General features: G+C 39.3%; 1 protein-coding gene across 3 annotated transcripts in view; it reads right to left on the bottom strand.

Annotated features, from left to right (window-relative positions):
- The window catches only part of IKZF4 (IKAROS family zinc finger 4), a 79,316-nt gene that overhangs the window by 8,003 nt on the left and 49,640 nt on the right, over positions 1-21,673 (bottom strand). For all 3 annotated transcript variants that reach the window (XR_014025201.1, XM_081318292.1, XM_081318293.1), the window contains exons 3-7: positions 19,726-19,830; positions 15,843-16,103; positions 12,242-12,409; positions 2,734-2,883; positions 1,842-1,973 (exon numbers count right to left, since the gene is read on the bottom strand). Coding sequence is in view for 2 of the 3 variants with exons in the window: in XM_081318292.1 (XP_081174418.1) it covers positions 1,842-1,973; positions 2,734-2,883; positions 12,242-12,409; positions 15,843-16,103; positions 19,726-19,830 (816 nt within the window). In the remaining variant the exon portion in view is untranslated. The remainder of the gene's footprint in view (positions 1-1,841; positions 1,974-2,733; positions 2,884-12,241; positions 12,410-15,842; positions 16,104-19,725; positions 19,831-21,673) is intronic.

Below are 21,673 nucleotides of genomic sequence, written 5' to 3'. Positions count from 1 at the left end.
GAAGAGTTTGATTCTGTGACCCCTGATGAAGTGGACAGGATTATGGGGAGGCTGAGCTCCTCCACATGTTTGTTGGACCCGTGCCCTTCCTGGCTGGTTTATGCAGCTAGGGAGAGGACACGAGGCTGGCTCCAGGCGGTTATATCTGCTTCTTTGAGTGAGGGTTATTTCCCCACCGTCTTGAAGGAGGCGGTGGTGAGACCTCTCCTCAAGAAGCCTGCCCTGGACCCAGCTGTTTTGAACAAGTTTCGTCCAGTCTCCAACCTTCGCTTTCTTGCGAAGGTTGTTGAGAGTGTGGTGGCGCATCAGCTCCCTCTGGTCCTGGATGAAGCGGATTATCTGGACCCCTACCAATCGGGTTTCAGGCCCGGGTACAGCACGGAGACGGCATTGGTCGCTCTGGTGAATGATCTCTGGAGGGCGCGGGATAGGGGATATTCCTCTGTCCTAGTCCTATTAGACCTCTCAGCGGCTTTCGATACCATCGACCATGGTATCTTGCTGCGGCGTCTCAGGGGATTGGGAGTGGGAGGCACAGTTCTTCAGTGGTTCTCCTCCTATCTCCTGGGACGCTCGCAGTCGGTGTTGGCAGGGGGGCAGAGATCGGCCCCTAGGTCTCTCGTTTGTGGAGTTCCTCAGGGGTCGGTTCTCTCGCCTCTCCTGTTCAACATCTATATGAAACCGCTGGGTGAGATCATTCGTGGTTTTGGAGTTGGGTATCATCAGTATGCCGATGATACCCAACTTTTCTTTTCGACCCCAAACCACCCCAGTGATGCCCTCGCCGTGATGTCCCGTTGCCTGGAGGCGGTTCGGGTCTGGATGGGGAGGAACAGACTTCAGCTCAACCCTGACAAGACTGAGTGGCTGTGCATTCCGGCATCCCGGGACATTCAAAATGTTCCATCTCTTTCTATGGGGGGTGAGCTCTTACCCCCCGTGGATAGGGCTCGCAACTTGGGAGTCCTCCTAGATTCACGGCTTACCCTGGAAGATCATATAGTGGCCGTGACTAGGGGGGCTTTCGCCCAGGTTCGCCTGGTGCGCCAGTTGCGGCCCTATCTGAACCGGGATGCCCTGTGTACGGTCACTCATGCGCTCGTGACCTCTCGCCTTGACTACTGTAATGCTCTCTACATGGGGCTTCCCTTGAAGACCACTCGGAGGCTCCAACTGGTACAGAATGCGGCCGCGAGAGTTGTCTTGGGAGTTTCCCGGTACTCCCATGTTACACCTTTGCTCCGCGAGCTGCATTGGTTACCAGTTGTCTTTCGGGTGAGGTTCAAGGTGTTGGTTACGATCTTTAAGTCCCTACATGGCATGGGTCCGGGATACCTCAGGGACCACCTGCTGCCGGCATCGATTCCCCTCCGCCCTGTGCGTTCCCACAGAGAGGGCCTCCTCAGGGTGCCGCCAGTCAGGGAATGCCGACTGGTGGCCCCCAGGGGGAGGGCCTTCTCTGTGGGCGCTCCGGCATTATGGAACCAACTGCCGGTGGAGCTCCGGATGGCACCAGACCTCCGAACTTTCCGTCGGGGCCTGAAGACCCACCTGTTTGAAATAGCTGGTCTGGCCTGATGGGGGATTATGGGTTTTTAATTGTTTTTAAATTTGTATTACTGTTTTAATTGGGCATGGGTTTAATCTTTTTTAATTTTTGTATCGTCTTTTTTATATATGCCCTGTGAACCGCCCTGAGTCCCTACCAAGGAGAAGGGCGGTATATAAATCAAATAAAACTCTAAACTCTAAACTCTAAAACATCATGTATTGTAATCCAACAAGTCTTGGCTCACAAGAACCCCAGCCCTTTTTCTAGAAATGCTTGAGATGCACCTTACCTACAAATTTCTGAGGTGTGGAGCGTTTTCGTTTGGTGATGCTGTTTGTTAGTCGGTCAATAAAGGTTGGCCGATCTGCTGAGGAATGAAGCATGGAGTCCGGCACCATTTCCAAGTCTCGCATCTCGTCACCTGGTAATAAAACAAAATTGGTTTCATTTTGGGTTGTCCATATTAATTCTACCCTATCTTCCTTTTTAAAACTATCTGTGCAAGATTATGAAAGCCATAAATGAATTATACTGATAATTAATTTATTGGAGGGAAAAAAAATCTCACAGCAAAACAGATAAGGTTACAACTTGCAGCCAGTGCTAACTTGAATCAACCCTATTAGAGCCTGTTGTCTACGTCTACAATTATTCCATTTAGCTTCTGTTCTCCTGCTTCATGGTGTTTAGGTACTAGCACCCCTCCTGTCTCCCATCCTGCATGTTTGGCCACTAAAGCTAGTTTCCATCTGTCCTAGAAATGAGAACCTTAGTCCTGATTTATAAATTAATGAAGCTACCGTGATTATAAAAGGCATTTGGAAAAGGGGTTCTGTACCAACTGGGACCAGTTATTTTCAAACTGATAGTTTCCAGATGTGATAGGCTTCCAAATTCCAAAATTCACGATCAACAATCAAGTCGCCCTTGTTTAATGACTGCCTCATTTAGCAATCATTCTCAGTCAACTGTACTGATAGCTATTTATACCTGGGCATAGGAGCAGCCATAACTCAACCCACTAGGTAAACCTCAGTGTGGGAAGATTGAGCTATAGGTAGCCTGTGCCATCCTCAATGATCCTCCCATTTTTTTTAACACTGGCAACATTTTCCAAATGTAGACAATCCTTAGTAGATAATAACCAATGGGTCTCTGTTCCAGCCTAGCAGCAGGCTTACCTTGCTGGCCAGCCAGCAACTGTGGTTCAGTGTTAAGACTTTGCAGGTAGTTGTGACAGCGTTCCTTGTGCTCTTCCAACGTGCTTTGCTGCTTGTAGCTGCGACCACAATAGTTGCATTTGTAGGGCTTGCCAACTGTGGGGGAAGAGACTAAAAAGAAAACAGAAACAAAAGAAGCCCTATAATACAAATTATATTTCTGAACTATCATAGTAAACTATGGATCAGCAAGAATTGAGAAGTGTGGACAGCTTGCTTGTGACCAGAGGTATATGATGTAAACCTGCTACCCTGTCAGTATAACTTCTCTGTTATGTTCCTGATTACTAAAAACTGGTGCAGACACAGAATGAAAGGAGTAAGAATAACAGAACAGAGTTGGAAGGGACCTTGGAGGTCTTCCTAGTGGTCCAACCCACTGCTTAAGGAGGAGACCCTATACTATTTCAGACAGGTAGCTGTCCAGACTCTTCCTAAAAGCCTCCAGTGATGGAGCACCCACAACTTCGGGAGGCAATCACAGCTATGAAGGAACTTCTTCAGAACCACAACTTCTGAAGGAATCACAGGTATCAAGACGTTTGACTGAGCTACATATGTTTTGGTATACAAATCAGCTAGGAACATTCTGGGCAGGTGTAATATGTTCTGGAGTAAAGGTATAGGCTCAGTTTTAGCCAGTGATTCTTGAAGAAGATAGTTAGGGCAACAGATAATGCCCACTTGCTGAAATGTCAGTTTTAAAGTTCTGTTTTTCTCACCTTAACAATGCACTACACTAATTTCAGAAAGTTCAGGTGTTTTTGTCTCACATATACTTGGAGAGTTATACTTGGTTCCCCATTTGCACGATAAACATAACATGGATTTTTGTTGCATGGTCCTTGTAAGGACAAAACGGACACTGCCTGAGAATGCAGTTGTGAATCTGGCTTGTCCAGACACTTATTTTCTCATAGAAACTACCTGACAATAATAAAACCATATGCACACCGCAGAATACAGAAGCCAATGCTTTACACATAAGGTTGTGCTCCAGAGTTTCAATTTTAGGCTTTTTATTTCCACATTTCCATACCAACTGATATTTGGCTGATCTCTTTAGAACCTTGAAAAGCTCTTGATTTTAGCTGATAATCTGGTTTTCTCTGGCCTGGAAACCTTTGGTTCCTGTCTTGCCAGTTTCATACCTTGCAAAGAAAGAGTTATTTCTTTTTCATCTTTTTGAGAGCAACACGAGACTTCAGTTCCAATCCCTCTCATGAGAAATACTGTAATAACCATTTTCCCATAACAATATCAGATTCCTTCTAGCGGTTCTAGGCAATTGGTACTTCTAGTAGGAGGAGGAGAAAGAGGTCCATGGACTACTATGTAAGTAACTTTTAAGCACTGTATTTATTTGAGTGTTTGTTATTTGTTTATTGGGGGTGAATCCCCGGTCCTAAACTTCATATGAGATGAAGCTGATTCACTGTGAAAAACATATATGAAGTCATTCTAACCTACCCATTCTTAATTTTAATATTCAAATAAATTCTTCTTGGGGCCTAGTTTCTGGAACAAATAATAAAATAATGAAACAGGAAATACAATTTCCCAACTTACTTTTAAAAAGATGCAATGAACAGAGAAAGACTATGATAACTATGACATTGGCTTAGGAATTGAATTTGTAGCAAAACTGGTAAAATGCAAATAACCAGCTCCAACATTTACTGAGCTACAGAGAGGGGAAAAAGGAACGTTTTTGAAATGAGGTGATCACACAGGAGGAAACCCCAGTCTATTCATCCTGGCTGGACCTCGTTCTAAATGATGACATGTCCTGATCTGGGTGATAATTTCTCGATTTTGTTTTGTAGGCAGATTTTCATAGATAAAAGGAACTGCCTCACTCAAGGACAGCATAACATGTTATAGGGTGGATGGGAAGGGAGATGATAGATTATTCCTGTCTTACCTTCCCCAGGTGGACAAGCTATTTGTACAGCTGCAGAACCCCAAACAATGATAAGGATGCTGCTATTCCCTCTTCTGCTATTTTCTCCATTAATAACCTGCTGATGCCGGGTAAGATTCAAGGTGCTGATAATGGTTTTCAAAGCCCTACATGGCATGGGTCCGGAGTACCTTAGGAATCACCTGCTGCCAGCGTCAACGTCCCTCCGTCCAGTGCGCTCCCACAGAGAGGGCCTCCTCAGGGTGCCGCCGTTCGGAGAATGCCGTCTGGTGGCTCCCAGGGGGAGGGCGTTCTCTGTGGGCGCGCCTGACCTATGGAACCGTTTACCGGTTGAGCTCCGGATGGCTCCCGACCTTCGCTCCTTCCGACGCGACCTAAAAACACATCTGTTTAAGCAATCCGGTCTGGTCTGATGGGTTCTTTTGTAATTATTATCTTAAGGTAACTATCTTCTACATTTGGGCTAAATTAGGGTTTAATTTGTTTTCAATATCTATATTTGTACATTCTATTATTTATGTCACTGTTCACCGCCCTGAGTCCTTAGGGAGAAGGGCGGTATACAAATCAAATAAATAAATAAATAAATAAATTATTTTTATATACTAACTATCCCAATACTTATGTTTTACTTCCCATATCTATAACTGACTGTTGTGTTTGTCACTAAACACCTGGAAGTTTAGTGGGGGGAAAAATACAGTGATGCAATAAAGGATGGGAAAAGAAAGCACAGCTTCTTTACAGAGTCAAACTCTGCAGAAATACTATTGGTGAGTGTACTGTAAATCGATAGTTTGAACAGATTGCAACTTCATATATAGGAATAACTTACTTCTTTCTACTTTTTTTTAACAAAGTGATACTATAAACACTAGAAGCAATGGCTCTTCTATTGAAGCTGAATTTCCCAATGAATAGACCATGGCTTCTAGGATGTAACTGGTGATTTATCAAAATATGCTTTTTCAATGTAAAGTGTTGAACTACTAAAACTCAGAGATTGCCAGGAATTAAATATCATCTTCACGGTGTTTGCAGCAGTCTTCTCTAATACAGCCATAAATAACTGGAAGTTAAGTATAAGCAGTCGGGGTAAATCTGCTGATGATACCCACCGATTTAAAGTGATTCAGTCAAAAAATGTAGCTTAGACCTTCAAAGTTACCTGTTGAAACTAGGGAATAAGCATTAAAGTAGGAATGGCAACTCAGTGTAAGCAAGAGATGTCCATTATAGCAAAAAACAAAACCAAACCAACCCAAGGACTTTCCCATATATCCTGATGGTATCTGAACTGGTGGTGATTACCAGGCAAGGGAATATGGGGTAGTAATAAGGATCTGGATAAAATGGTCAATGTAATGTAATTGTGCAGCAGCACAATTTTAAAAGCTAAAATGCAATTGAAACCAGAGATTTTCTTTTGGAAGGAATGGACAAGCAACAAGAAAAAAGTCATGGAACTTTGCTTTTATGTAGGACAACTGCAGTGAGACATATACTCAAAAATGGGAAGATTCAAAACTACCTACAACAGAGGAATGGCTGGTGAAGATGATGGAATGTCTGGAGATGGCTAAAGTAACTTCTTTGATCAAAGAAAAAAAAACACCCAATACCTACATTTATGATTGACTGGAAACCCCTTATGGATTTTTTGCATGAAATGGAAAGAAAATGCACTTATGATTTGAGGTTTTGATTAGAAAAAAAGACTGGATAACAGAAAAAAAATACTTACATATTACATAGCTGTACACCTATTTGCTACCAAAAAAATCCACTCCCTTTTCTTATTATTTATTTATTTATTATTGGGACTTATATGCCGCCCTATCTCCCGAAGGACTCAGGGCGGCTAACAACAATAAAACACAATAATACAAATGTTTTTTTTTTAAAAAAGATTAAACTAACAAGCCCCGGTGATAAAATATTAAAAACATTTTCTTTTTTTTAAAACCCCTATCGTCAGTCCAGGTCAGCCTGATGGAAAAGAAATGTTTTGAGGTCGCGACGAAAGGACCGGAGATCCTTTCTTCTTCCCTTCCTTTCCCATTTTTTTTACTTTTCTTTCCTGCTTCTACTCTTTTATTAGTTTGTGTTAGTTTTAAATGCTTTTAATAAAAAATATTTTAAAAAAATCTAAAATACACCTCAGTGTAAATCACCCCCAAAAGCAATGCATGGAATTATTAGAGGGGAAAAAAATGAAGCCCTGCAGTCAATATCACTCTGCATTTATACAGATCTACAGTGTGACTAAACTTGGAATATCTATAAATAATTTGGGACAAATGTAAAACAAGATTACTACAGAGCTGGATTACCCAAAATGAAAACAAACATGAACAAAGTGAAGTGAAGTAATTCCCCTATGTCTACAGATTACAACATCTGGACCTTTTTGCTGTAGAAAATTACACATATATGGAAAAAAACCAGAAAGGAAGCTTTGTCTCTGGAGTTATCTAACAATCCTTAATGGTGGGAGATTTATGGACAAATAAAAGGAAGTATTTTTTTCACACAGTACTTTAATATGGAATTTGCTACCAAAAGATGTACTAATATCTTTAAAAAGAGGTCAGACATTCATGGAGGATAAGATTATCAGGATTTCTGGTCCTGATGACTAGATATTAATTACAACATCAGAAGCCATATATTTCTCACTATCTGTTGCTGAAGACTACAGTTGAAAATCTATTACTGCTTTCTTGCTTCCCATACAGACATTCCCATAGTTGGCCACCGACTAAATTAGATTGTTAGCTAGTTTCTTTTCTTTTTCAGTAGAGCTAAATAAGACCCCATAAGTCTCATTTGGAAATAACTCTAGAAGGAAAAAGAAAGATTGGGAATAGAATTCCTCCTCTGACATGCAAAAAAGTATTACTGGGGTTTTGTGTATCAACATATCTATTCAGATAGATTATCTGAGAAATGTATATGCACAGCTGCCAACTTTCAGTTTACAGGTAGTCCTTGGTTAACAACAGTAACTGGAGCTGGAATTTCTGTCCCTAAGCAATGTGGTCATAAAACCCATTGACCATGCCACTTAGCAACAGCAGTTCCAGCACTTCTGGTGGCCATTGTTAAGGGAATCGTATGAATCACATGGTCACCATTTGCAACCTCCTGCCAGCTTCCTCACTGACTTTGCTTTATGGAAGCCGGCAGTAAAGGCTCCAGTGGTGATCATGAATCATTGCTGGACATTGTAATGTTGGAGTTGCGAGCTGGTCACTGAGTAGCTTGGATTGTAATCGGGTAACCACAGGGACACTGTGATGGCTGCAACGATGAAGACTGGTTGTTAAGTATCACTTGTTTAGCAACACTGTTAAGTTTGAGCAGTCACTGAATGAGCGGTTAAGCGAAGTCTACCTGTAATTACCTTGTATATACAGGAGATTCTAGCTTCACAACTGTCCTGTTTAGTGACCATTCAAAGTTACCATGGTACTTAGAAAGTAACTTTATGACCAGTCTTCACACAGTATCCCTATGGTCACATGACTGAGATTTGAGTGCTTTGCGTCTGGTGGGCATTTACGACTGTGCAGTGTCCCATGGTCATGTGATTACCATTTGTGTACTTTACAGCTGGCTTATGACAAGCAGAATCAATGGAGAAGCTGACAGTAAAATCACAAATAGCAGTACAGGAATTATGTTCCCAACCATGTTAAATGATACAATTCTTCTACATTAATTTGCTTGTTAATAGCCACTATTACAAGCAATTTAATGTAGTCCACCAATTGCAGCTTGTCCCTTCAGTAGGCGAGCAAGTCTTGTTCTGAAGATGGGATACTGACTTAAATATGCCAATACTCACAAAAGACATACACTTTTCCTGATGTTCCAGAACAATGCTGAACTGATCTTCACAAAGACAGCAAATCACTTGATAGCAAATGTCAACACCTTTCTGTTAATGTCTACTAAACAAACCCAAAACTTCAGCTATTTTTTTAGGTGCCAATTGTTACCCTCTAAATAGTACTGAATTCATGTTAAGCACACTACAGATGTTCTGGCCAAAGTGTGAAAAAAATCCAGGACGATTGGATTTGCTGTTACCTGGATCAATCCAAGTGGAAACTGGTTAGACATAGTGACAACTGATTTGGTGTAAAATGGAACATTCTTCAGGAAGATCAAGTACTTCTGATTCTCCAAGTATATAGCTATTTGTACTACAAATCACTGACAGTCAAATCAATCAAGACACGAGGAATATCATAAAACCCAGAATGCAACAAATACACTATCCCAACTAGAGTCAGAAGTATAGATCTGAAAAACCCAGACAGACTGCTCTATAAATGTATGGCCACTTGCATTGGAATGCACATTCTCCTCCATTTCGTCCATCTCTCCCATTACAGTACAGATGTGAACAAACTTCATTCTATCCTCAGCTGTGTAACAGAGGCTGCTATATTCATTTTCCTAAAAATAAGACTAAAATATATAGTTAGAAATATACATTTCAATTTCAACTTTTAATTGGACTTGAAATGTCACCCAGAGTCACCTTACAGAGGAGATGGGGGGATAAGATTTTAATAAATAAACAAACAAACAAATTTTATTTAGTGCTGCAGTGGCCTAGAGGTGAAGATGCTTGATTCCCACCTGGAAGGTTGAGAGTTCAATCTTAGGCAGCAGCAGATGTTTCTCTATCAGGGTGCAAAGAGAAAATATCTGCTGCAAATTCTACATAGGGTATCTGGCCCATAAACACTCAGTTCCATTCAGTTACCCCAATTCCACTCCAAATAAAGGGATTAAAGGGTCATAAAATGAATGAATGAATGAATGAATGAATGAATGAATGAATGAATGAATGAATGAATGTTCTGACTTGGCTGTTCATCCAGCTTTATTCACTGGCAACAGATAATACCCCTTCTGCATAACCAGGTCTAAATTTTAAACAATTATAGATTAGCTTTAGCAATAAGGTGAATGACTCTATTCCTGTTCCAGATCAGATATGTTACTGTTTTTAACTGTGAATCATATTAGCCATTAATGGAAAATTTGCATACCTTTAAATTTAATGAAACTAGATCATTTCACAATAATAAGAACATAAGAATAACTAAGATTCCAAGTGAATCTGGATACTGTGAATTTTACTAAAATATTAAGAAAGGACATAGGAGCAATGTAAAGTGTCCCATATATATTATTCATATAAAACTGCGAAGCATGATCGCCAAAGTTAGGCAACCTAATAATGCCTTTCAGGATCCTTGACCTCTTGCAGCAGCAGGAAATATGGACAATTATCAAGAGAGATAATTAAAACTTTCTGGAAAATGTCATGTAGCTTACTCATATCAAGATAATAAAGTAGAGAGACTGGAACATACCTAATTTTAGTCAATAAAACTCTAATATAACAGAGAAAAGTGCTCAAGATGTTGATTTTGTGAATACGACAAAGTTCAGTTTTGGTTTTTTTTGGACCAATTCTGCAAGGTCCTCTACAACAGAGACATTGTTCTTACACAAAGAATAGGTCTGTGCAACTCAAATGCTTTCTGTCTTACAACAGGTAATTTGTCTGGATAAGAAAATCATTAGATGGATCTGGGGAACTAAAGAAACTGTCATAATAATGACAAATCTAACAATCATTTCTCCAATGTGACGCTTGAAATGAAGTGACAAGTATAACAAATATATAAAAACACTTATGAAGTTAAAAAGCCCCAACACAATCCATATAGAGAAACCAAGGAAAAGAAAAAAACAATAACTTGATAGATGAACAGATTTCACTCTTTAAAAAAATTATGTTATTATATTAAAAACATAAAATGATATATTTGAGAAGAATTTTGTGAAGCCTTTCACTCATTCCCATGTCAACAATCAATACCATTTTTTATTTTATTCAATGACAACATCTCACATTTATCTATTGGACAAAGAAATATAAATTCAACTCATTATGTTATTTTGACAGCCATTTTTAACAGGTTTCCAGAGGAGTAGCCATGTACATTTATTGCTGCTAAAAAATGAAAGCATTTTTGTAGGACACTGAGACCTAACAATTCATTACTGTATGAGCTTCTGTGGATCTCAATAACTTTATGGTATGCATTTCATGGACTGTGATTTAGAAAAACTTTATGTTGTCGGCATCATCAATTTGTCAGTTATTATGACATAGCAGAGATTTTCACTGTTTTATCTAAAGCGATGTCATTAGCAGAAAGATTTCCTGGTTCAATTTAGAGCTTTTCCTTAAAAATAAGATTTAATGTGTTCATACTTTCTATGTTAAGTAAGGCTGAGCATAGCCACTACTGGATTTGTGAGCCTATCTACATTACAATGAGTTCTTGGAAGGAAGTGTTAGATATGTATGTAAATAGTATCTGTGGTTGAGAAAGGTGTCAAACTTAATGGGAAGCACTAGAGGCACAGAGCCAAAATTAGAGGGCAGTAAGACTTCGCTTAAATTTAATATCAAGTAACATTGGCAGCAAAGCAAGAAACCAGTCTCCCAGTCTAAAAAAATATTCTACAAATTCTGACCCAAGAGAAATGGGTTCTATAACAATTTGCCACAGCCAACTCGCCACAGGACAACTCGCTGTGAGACAAGTTACACTAATATCAAAGAAATGGTGGAACAGAATCATTAAAGAAAGGATGCAAAAGGAGGGACCGAATGAAATGTGGTTAAAATAATGTTTTTATTTATTTTAAATAATTAAATTGAATTATTAAATTGTCCTGCAGTGAGTTGTCCCACGGCGAGTTGGTCATGCTGATTTGGCCGTGGAGAATTGGCTCTGGTGAATTGGCCACAGCGAGTTGACTGCAGTGAGTTGTCCCATTCTGAGAGAAATGTTGGATACTTACCGTGTTTCCCCGAAAATAAGACCTGGGTTTTTTTTGCCACCAGAAGAGGCACCAAGTCTTATTTTCAGGGTGTGTCTTTTCCACGGTTTCACCTCACAGCAGAGGCACAGACAGCCCTGCCCAGCTGGCCCACTTCTTCTGTGGACAAAGGAAATGCCTCTGCAACTGAGAATAGAGCTCTGGATTGAAACGTGTGCCACCCCGTCCCCCTGTGCATTTCACTGCAAAGGCCTTTCTAGAAGGCCTCTGACAGTAAAATGCAGGCCGGGGGAAACCTGGAGCTCCATTCTCAGCTGCAGAGACATTTCTTGAAGGCCTCTGATGGCAAAATGCAGGCTGGGAGGCACTGCAGAAGAAGTGGGCCAGCAAGGCGAGGCAGGTGTCGATTCATGGGAAGCCTGGTTGCAACGGTAAGCAGGTGTGGGGTGAGTGGGGCAGCTCCACCCCACCCCACCTTGATTTTTAGCTGTGCGCCTTGCCCCAAAACTAGGGCTTATTTTCGGGGTAGGGCTAATATTAGCCCCTCCCCCAAAAAATCAAGGTAGGGCTTATTTTCGGGGTAGGGCTTATATTAGCCCCTCCCCAAAAATCAAGGTAGGGCTTATTTTCGGGGTAGGTCTTACTCTCAGGGAAACACGGTACCTGAGTGTGTGCGGAGGTGACCGGTGAGTGCATCTCTTCTCCGGCAAGCATAGTTGCAAAAAGGGCATTTGAAGGGCTTCTCGCCTGAATGCAGCTTGATGTGGCGCAGGAGGTTGCCCTTTTGCGTGAAGGAGGCACCGCACTGATTGCAATGGAATGGTCTCTCACCTAGGAGGGATATCATAAGCAGGTCATCAGAGAAGCTTGTCTGGCTCCTTGGTCTAGCTGAAACTATCTTATATATAAAAATATTTTTTTCCTCATGCTTTTAGCACTAGCCTAAGTTCAGCAGCTCAATCAGCATGGTCAGGCCTGATTAATTTTTGAAAAGATTAGAAAATTGAAAAGAGGTCCCTCTTCTGAGGGCAATGGAAAACATTCCTGTACTGTTTGCCAGAAAAAAATGTACCAAGGACTTTTCATCATTTTGTCAACCTATTCTTTTTTAAAAAATCCATTATAAAGCTTATATATTGGAATAACTCTTATTACAAAATGGATTGTGAATTCCTTTTAGAGACCAAAACAGTGTCTCATCATATTGTCCCTCTGAATCAAATCTGTTCTTTAACATTTGCAGAGCTTAGAACCTAGAAAGGTTTACCTCAGAGCATTTATTGGCAGTACATTCAACTCAAGCATTTGTTGTATGGACTATTTACTTCTTATATTATTGTTGTTTCTGGTTCCAGATCCATAAAATGCTTTGGAGTAATTAACTTGAGACTCTTAAATCAGTAATCCATTTTTAAGAAGTTGTAATAATTCGACGAAATTTATATCATTTATACAACCTTTGAAATAATGAGTGAAAATCCTATAAGCTGAGAAAAATGCATAAAAGGTGATAAAATATAGGTCTTTAATGTTAAAATAAGGTTTATTTTTTATTTTATCAAAAATTAATGTTTTTCTCAGCTACCGCAACATTTGGAATCTATCAAGACATCAAGAACTGTGGACTTTCTAAGCATGCAGGGTGAACAAGCCTAGAATAAATCTCTAAAAGATTTGCAGCAATCGTGTTTCCCAATGTTTGATTTCCCCCCCCCCTTTTTTTTGACAAGGGACAAAGAAAAGGACTTTTAATCATTTGGTCAAATGTTTTAGAATTGTTTTGTCAAAGACATAAATTTTCAAGTCGTCACTTCTTCCTCTGAAGTTACATTACACCATTAACAGTTGTATATGTACATAATATTATTATATTATTACCTTTTTTGACCTACCCTATTTTTCATAATACCAGCAATTATTGAATGCCCTCTCTTTGTGTGTGATCTTTGTCTAGAATGCCCTTTTCCACCTATGCCTTAAGTATTTTGCTGGGGGACAGTTCAGTATGTTAGGCAATGGACAGTGGAAGAATCCAAAGTGAAGTGATAGGAGCACTCATTTCTAAAACTGTTTATACCCTTCTTTTTCACTCATTCTCTTTCCAGTATCTACTTTTTCCAAGTATCTGGCTGGAGGAAAAGAAAAAATAGTTCTTAACAAGGTATGAACTGAGCTATTATCTAAAACGTTAGTCGAAAGTTTGTACTTTTAAACCCACACACAAAGTAGTGCTCTTGTCATGCTTTTATTGAACTCACTGAGCCAATATTCACTGTCTTGGCTGAAAGGTGCATGAGAATTTTTAATTGCAATATAGGTAGTCCTCGACTTATGACCACAATTGAGCCCCAAATTTTTGTTGCTAGGCAAGTCAGTTGCTAAGTGAGTTTTGCCCCATTTTATGACCTTTCTTGGCAGAGTTCTTAAGTGAATTACTGCAGTTGTTAAATTAGTAACACAGCTGTTAAGTGAATCTGGCTTCCCCATTGACTTTGCTCATCAGATGGTCACAAAAAGTGATCACATGATCCTGGGACACCGCAATTGTCACAAATACATGTCAGTTGTTGAGTATCTAAATTTTGATCGTGTGATTGTGGGGACGGTGCAACAGCCATAAGTCTAAAAAATTGTCATCACTTTTTTCAGTGCTACTGTAACTTTGAACAGTCACTAAACAGATGGTTGTAAGTCAAGGACTACCTGTAACTTACTTGAATACAACATTTTCCCTTTCCAAACACTGGAAATTGACCCAATGTTGTTGACCAAAACAATGGCTTGGAGATACTTTGGCTCAGTTTGACTTCAATCCTGCATCAGCTGCCCACTCCAGGTCTTGTCATATTTCAATTAGGTTAAATTTAGGAATTTGACTTGGCCATTTGAAAACATGAAATGTTTTCTGCTTCAGCCATTCTATTGTAGATTAATTTATGTGATTAGGACTGCTGTTTTACTGTATGGCCCACACTCATTTCAGCTCATGGACGGGTATGCTGACAATCACCTATAAAATTTGCTGGTATAAGCCAACATCCATTGTTAAAGCATTGCTTGTCAGCCGCCTAGCTCCTGAGGTTGCAAGATTATGCTATTTCTGCCGCTCTGCTTCATGGTTGGGATGTTCTTTTTGTGACACTCCAACATAATGTCTCTCATTAATGTCGGAAAATTCCACTAATTCTTATCTACTAACAGAACATTAAACCAGTGGCATGCTGGATCATTCAGGTGATCTGAGATGAGCAACAGTGTGCTTTCTGGGGAGCAGTGTTTTCTTTTTTTTTATGGTAGATTTATGAACACTGTCAACAGACATTGCAAGAGTGACCTGAAGATCTTTTGCCATTACCTTGGGATTCTTTACGGTCCCCAGGATTACAATGCACCTGGATGCAGTTGGATGACTGCTTTAAAGAATAATGAAAGTGTTGCATTTTCTTCATTTGTATATTAACTGCCTGACTTTAAATTCCTTCTTTGGCAATAGTGTTGTAGCCCTTACAAGATTCATGACATTTCTTTTTTTATGGTCCAAAAATATACTGCTGACAATAGCAAGAAATGCAGGTCTGTTCTTTAAAGGGAAGGGTCCTTCAAACTCACTGATCATCATCTGATTGGAACATCTGAGTCAGCTGAACTCTATTAAGAGATCTCACTTTCCTGGACTTCTCAGACTTTTTCCAAATATAGTGAATACTGTATTGGCTGAAGGTTTTTTTTAATAAAGATATGGCACAGTACAGTGTTCTTTTTTAAAAAAAACATCCAATTCTTTTTATCTATTACCAGGACTTAAATGAAGTTCTAATTTCACTGTAGGTCACAAAGGTTTATAGGTAATTCTAAAGGATTTCTACACTTAGGATAAAGGTAAACCGTAATAGTGGTTTAAAATTAACTCAAAGGCCATATTAAACTATAATGAAGGCTGCAAACTGTTCAACTCTGACCTATATTAACAGCTAGCGTCATTCAGAGGCAAAGAGTACGAACCAATAGATTTCCCAGTTCAAATTCTATTTTAATAATGAACTCACCAACAGGTCTTAAGATTTGTCAAAGGAAAGGGTCGTAATTCGATAATTACACTTGCAGTTATTGAGTTTCTTCAGTCCCTAGCAACTCATTACAAAAGCACCTTAAAAGGCCTGAGTAGGACTAGCAGGGTCTCGATTATTTAACCTTAAAAAAACTATGCAAAGGACAAGCCTAAGCACCAGCTTTTACTGCTCACGTTTCCTAGAAGTCTGCTCACCAGTGTGACTGCGTTTGTGCACCATCAGTACATTTGGGCCAATGCACACCATTCCACAGATATCACATTTCAGTTTGCCATTGGGTAGCCGTATGCCGCCTGGGGAATGCGGTTCCTGTCCTGACCCATCACAGTAACCAAGGGGCTCAGAGAGGGAATCCTCTACAATCACGCTGTCCTCTTTTTCAATGAGCCGGTCATCGTGCGACAGCAGCCGGCTAGATTCTTCATCACTGTACATTTCCACCTTGATAGAATTTGCTGTGGGGGGGGGGGAAGGGGGGGAAGAACAAAAAAACTATTAAAAAATTGCAAATAGCAAGCATTGAAAAAACAGTATAAGGGCTCTGGGTGATGGAACCTTTGATACTGAGAAAAAATTAAAAATTACCAAAGGACCTTTGGCATTTGAGACTAGATAAAAAACAATTGTTAATTGCATACTAAAGAGAAATAATGCTTTCCCCTCTTTATCTTACGATATTAGAACTTTTCAACTATAAAATTTAAGAACATGAAACTAAGAAAGGTTAAACTGCACTATTTACAACTAAAGTACGACTTGATATAAGAAAGGAGGAATAGCACCTCCTTCTTCCATAGGAGATCCACTCTACCAGTAAATATACTGCTCAAAAAAAAGGGTTGGGGAGAACACAAAATAAGACATCCTACTATTAAATACAGTACATTGTGTTGTTTAAGTGTTCCCTTTATTTTTTTTGAGCAGTATATAATGCTACATGTATCTAATGACAGAGACATATGTAGAAAATCTGGTGCTATAATGAAGTTATTTATTTTTGAAGTGCCACAAGAAGTCCTTGCTGTTTAGGCTATTAGCGTATTACAGACAGTCCTTGTTTAGTAACCATAATTGGGACCAGCAACTTGATCACTAAACAAAGCAGTCACTAAGTAAAACCACGGCTGCTTATGACTTTACTTAAGCTTTGCTTTGCTTTACAGACTTGTGAAGGTCGTAAATGGATTGGTTGTAAAGTCACTTTTTTTTACTACTGTCATAACTGCAAACGGTCACTAACATGAAGCATTCACTAAAGAAAGACGTGTATTAGAGCATAGTGCTAATTTCTGATGGGAGAAAACAGTAGACTAGCAAATCCAATATCATCAAATGATGTCCAAGAGGTGCTTTCAAAAGATAAAATATATTACATATTTAAAAGCAGGAAAACCCAGGGTCAGATTGCAGAGACTATTTCTGTATAAAGAAATCTGGAATTTGTTTCATATTTGATTAACCATTATACAAATGTGAAGCATTTCATAGGTATCATCTACAACTGTTCTTTGTCTTCCATGCATTAAAGCAAGTGGACAGGTAGCTACAATGCTGGAATGTTCACAGAACAGGGGAAAAAAGCTTTAAGCACAAACAGTCTACAAGCTAAGAGACATACAATGGTCTTCAGAGATCCTTAAAGTTGTACCCAATTTTTCCTACCAGCCAAATAGCAATGTGGATAGGATCACTGCTAACTGGAGAGGGGGAATTCCATTCCGAGACACTGAACATAGATGCTTTTCTACTGGGGACAGATTGAAGGAATTGGATACAACAGGTGGGACTTTGCATTTTGGCAGGGAACTGAACCACAGTACAGCTTCCCAAATTGCAGTATGAAAAACGAGGAGTTCCTGTCTCTACTTTATGATATATAATTGCTTAGTTATTCCATTTCATCATTATTTTTTTATAAAGATGAAATCTAATATTCACATCTTCTCCAAATCTGTGCTGTGGAAGGTAGCAAAAAGAAGGACCAGACTAGATATCATGAGGAAGTTTGTTTAGGATTGTAAAAAGCCTTAAATTATTAGATCAATGGTCCATACAGTTCAGAGCTGTCAATGCTGATATGCAGTAGTTCAACAGGGTTTCAGACAAAAGCTTCTTCTGCATCTGTGCGGAGATGCAAGCAGATACTCTACCACACTGATTACCCCGGCTTCCTTTCTGTATGTCTGACCTGCTGAGTTAAAAATGAAGGTGAAGCTTCTTATAATAAAAAAGGAAGCTGATCTAAACTTCTCCTTACTGCCTAGTATGAGGCAGAAAACCACTGCTTGGAACAATAGCACCTAGCACTATAAGAAGATAGAGGTTTAGTTATTTTTCTGTTCAGATAGGAAGTAATTACTAACTTCTTTCAGACATGTGTGCCTACTGCTGCTGCAGTTATGTCTAGTTTGACTGGAGTCAAAGGTAGCATTTTTACCCTTATATGTATTGGAAAACCCATAGACACTTTGAGGTAGCCTCTAAAATAAAAGTGGCTACTACCATCTAATTATTAAAAGCTACTTAATTTGTGGCATTCCACAGAGCACTATAATAGTTAGGAATATAGGTCACTGCCAGCACATCTTCCTCCAGCTCTGTTGTAGCTTATCATGTGAATTGAAGAAAAAAAAGGCACAAGTGTATTGATGGGCATACACAGGTAGTACTTACAGACAACGAGAGCAGCCTAGTTATAGAATTTGCCTGTGAACTCAGAATATCTTGGCATTAATTAAAAGGCTGCAACTAGGCCTTTATGTCAAATAAACCCGAGTCTTCATATTTTTCATTCCTTTAAAGTACTTCTAAAAGAATTGGACAAATATAGATTCTTCTATGTGACATGATGAGAAAGAGTAAACAGTGACTCAGATCATGGCTGGTTAGTTTCCTGGAGGGCAACCCCTACAATAAGCTACCCACTTATGATGTTGATTGGGGATTATGGAAGTTGCAGTTCAGCACATTTGAAGGAAGCTAGAGATTAATCAATTCTGTCTTTTAGTGCTACACAGACCAATTTTGTGCTGAGGAAAAACTGGGAACCAATAAGATTTAATATAATGAGATTTAATGTCTTTCCAAAGTGATAACCTTCTATCTACACAGAGACAGACCAATGGTGAACACATCTACATCTAGTATTAATACCAATAGGTAACTCAAGAGACTTTATTGCTCCCGTTTGTATAATAAGGACATACTCAATAGCAGAGTTGCCTAAGAAATCTTTTTACAAATATGGAATACAACTGGGTGGTACACAACTAAAATGTTGAGCAGGAGTTTTTTTTGGTTCCAGAAAATAAGATTTTTAAGAGATTTTGTTCTCTCTCTCTCTCTCTCTCACACACAGAGAGAGAGAGAGAGAGAGAGAGAGAGAGAGAGAGAGAGAGAGAGAGAGAGAGAGAGAGAGAGAGAGAGAAGTAGACATGGCTGTGCACAATTATGAAGTACAAGGTTTCTCACTGGGACAAGAATTGCTCGGATACATTAATGCTGGCTGAATGTGGATGTTTTTCCAATCTCCTTGGATGCATTTTCCCCCTCCTGGATAACTTAGTTCTCCCTGAGAAGGGGAAGGTATCTTTGGGGGCTTTGGCAAAACATATGCAAAATTCCTTATATGTTTCATTGCACAAGTAATGGAGAGGCTAGCAAAAACTACTAGCCTTCAAGGCCCTGAATGCATTGCAAGAAATTCTGAACTGGGTTTAAATGGCTAGAACTGGGTTCTGTTGCCGTATTTCCAATTCATTGTTGGAAACTGTATACGAATTGTGGAATGACTCAATTTGTCAGACAAAATATGCCATAAAACCACTATTTTGTCTGCAGAAAAATCCAGAAAGCCTCACTCTGCTATTCCTCCGTTTTTGTTTTTTTTAAACTGGGGTCTCATGCAAAATAAATGCCAGGCACATTTTCAAACTGATGGCCATTATCTAGGCCTTTTCAGATAACATTAAAGGGAAAACAATTATTGCCTTATATAAAGAAAAGTCTCTGCTCTGACCATAATCAGTGTGACACATTTCAAGAATACCCTATTCGAATCAGATATTGTGTACTCACCACTAAGGGACCTGCTTGGAGAGGAGTGTTGGCTGTTTGGTGTGCTCACTGTGGGCCCCACAATTGTGGAGGTGAACTCCTTTTCCAAAGAGGAATCTCCACTACCTTTAGCAAGGAAAAAAGAAGAAAGAAGCAGAGGTAAATATGGGAAATTTGTTACAAGGATATCTCAAGAAATATATTTCTTCCATGATCAGGATAGTAGAGGGCATTTCCTTATGTAACTGAAGAGGACATAGCCTTTGCAATCTGCAACAAAAAAATTAACTACTGATGCTCCTAGTGAATAATATAGGAAGCAAAATCCAAGCTTATCAGAATCAAAACAACACATACTGTATTGTCATACAATATCATTTGGATGATTAGAGGATCATCTGGACCCCTCACTCACTGCTGATCTGGATCTGATCAATGTTCGGGAGTTACCAGATACTGGTAAAACCACATACATTACATGAAGACTATAATGCTCATGTTAATCAGACTGAAAATTCACAAACATGTTCAGAATCCTGGGAGCTGTTTTATTTTTTTTTTTTATTGTAATCCCATTTATATCCCGCCCTTCTCCGAAGACTCAGGGCGGCTTACAATCTAAAGCACAAATCAATGTGCTTAGCAATAGCCTTCATTCTATGTATATGCCTGCTTATTAGGGCTTTCGGGGGGCCCCAAGCGGCATTATTACAAAGTCAGCTTATTGCCCCCAACAATCTGGGTCCTCATTTTACCTACCTCGGAAGGATGGAAGGCTGAGTCAACCTTGAGCCTGGTGGGATGCGAACCTGCACTAATTGCAGGCAGCTGGTGTTACTTAAGGAGGCATTAGCCCACTGCTCCACCAAGGCCAAGTTGAATGTGCATTGTCAAAATACTATGGTTCTTCTAGACTAGCTGAATGCTTGCAATCTATATATGCAGCAGCAGTTGGGATTCCTTTAAAAATCTATATATCATACCAATGATTAGACAGAGACACTTCAGTTTTGATATGAACTTTCAACTATATAAATGAGATTTTGGGCATTCATGTTCATACAATTGTATATTGCTAGGTCCTCAGTATGTTCAAAACATCAGACAATTTGCTTTTTTAGCGAAACTAAGCTATGATGTCAGCTTTGTTTCTCTCAAGGTGCACCTATATCAAATCTCTTTATTTTTTTAGTGTATGGATTTATTTGTTCTCATTCTCATGTCAATATTCTGTTCATTTGGAAATCTGACATTTTACATGTATCAACAGTCCAAAAATGTGCATCATAATGAAGTTTGATTTCATTTCTTTATTAGAATACTACTGACGTGCTGTCATTTACCATAAAAAGAGAAATTCTCAATAGGCATACTGTATTTACTTAAAAAAGCTTTAATTTCTTCAGTTACACATCATTATATCATATGAATGTGCTTGTGTTTAAAAAGAAAAAAACTTACAATGAACATACCCTTTTAATACTTGCCTAGCTGTGCCTACTTGTAATTTACTGCCGGTATAATATCATTTTGTACTTCCTGTAAAATTTCTATATAGACCATATATTTCTTGCTCATACACACACTCATGAGAATGTGAAGTATTAAGCTAATGTTCTAATTGTTTTAGGTATCCTCTTCCTGTAAGCCTACTTCTGAGTTTCGATATTCTAAAAAGCCCAATGCAAGTAGTCCTCAACTTACTGAAACCAGAATTTCTGTTGTTAAGCAAGGCAGTTGTTAAATAAGTCACTCCCATTTTACGACCTTTTTGCCATGGTTAAGTGAGTAACTGCAGTTGTTAAGTGAATCGTGTGGTCATTAAATGAATCTGGCTTCCCCTAATGACTGCTTGTTGGAAACTGATTGGGAAGATTGCAAATGGTGATCACATTAGCCCAGGATGCTGCAACTGTTGTAAATACATGCTGTTTGCAAAGTGCCCAAAATTTGATCACATGACTATGAA

Source organism: Vipera berus, assembly GCF_964194415.1.
Source record: "Vipera berus genome assembly, chromosome: 2".
Taxonomy (NCBI): domain Eukaryota; kingdom Metazoa; phylum Chordata; class Lepidosauria; order Squamata; family Viperidae; genus Vipera; species Vipera berus.
The sequence above is the reverse complement of the archived record's forward strand: the minus strand, read 5'-3'. Positions and strand labels throughout refer to the sequence as shown.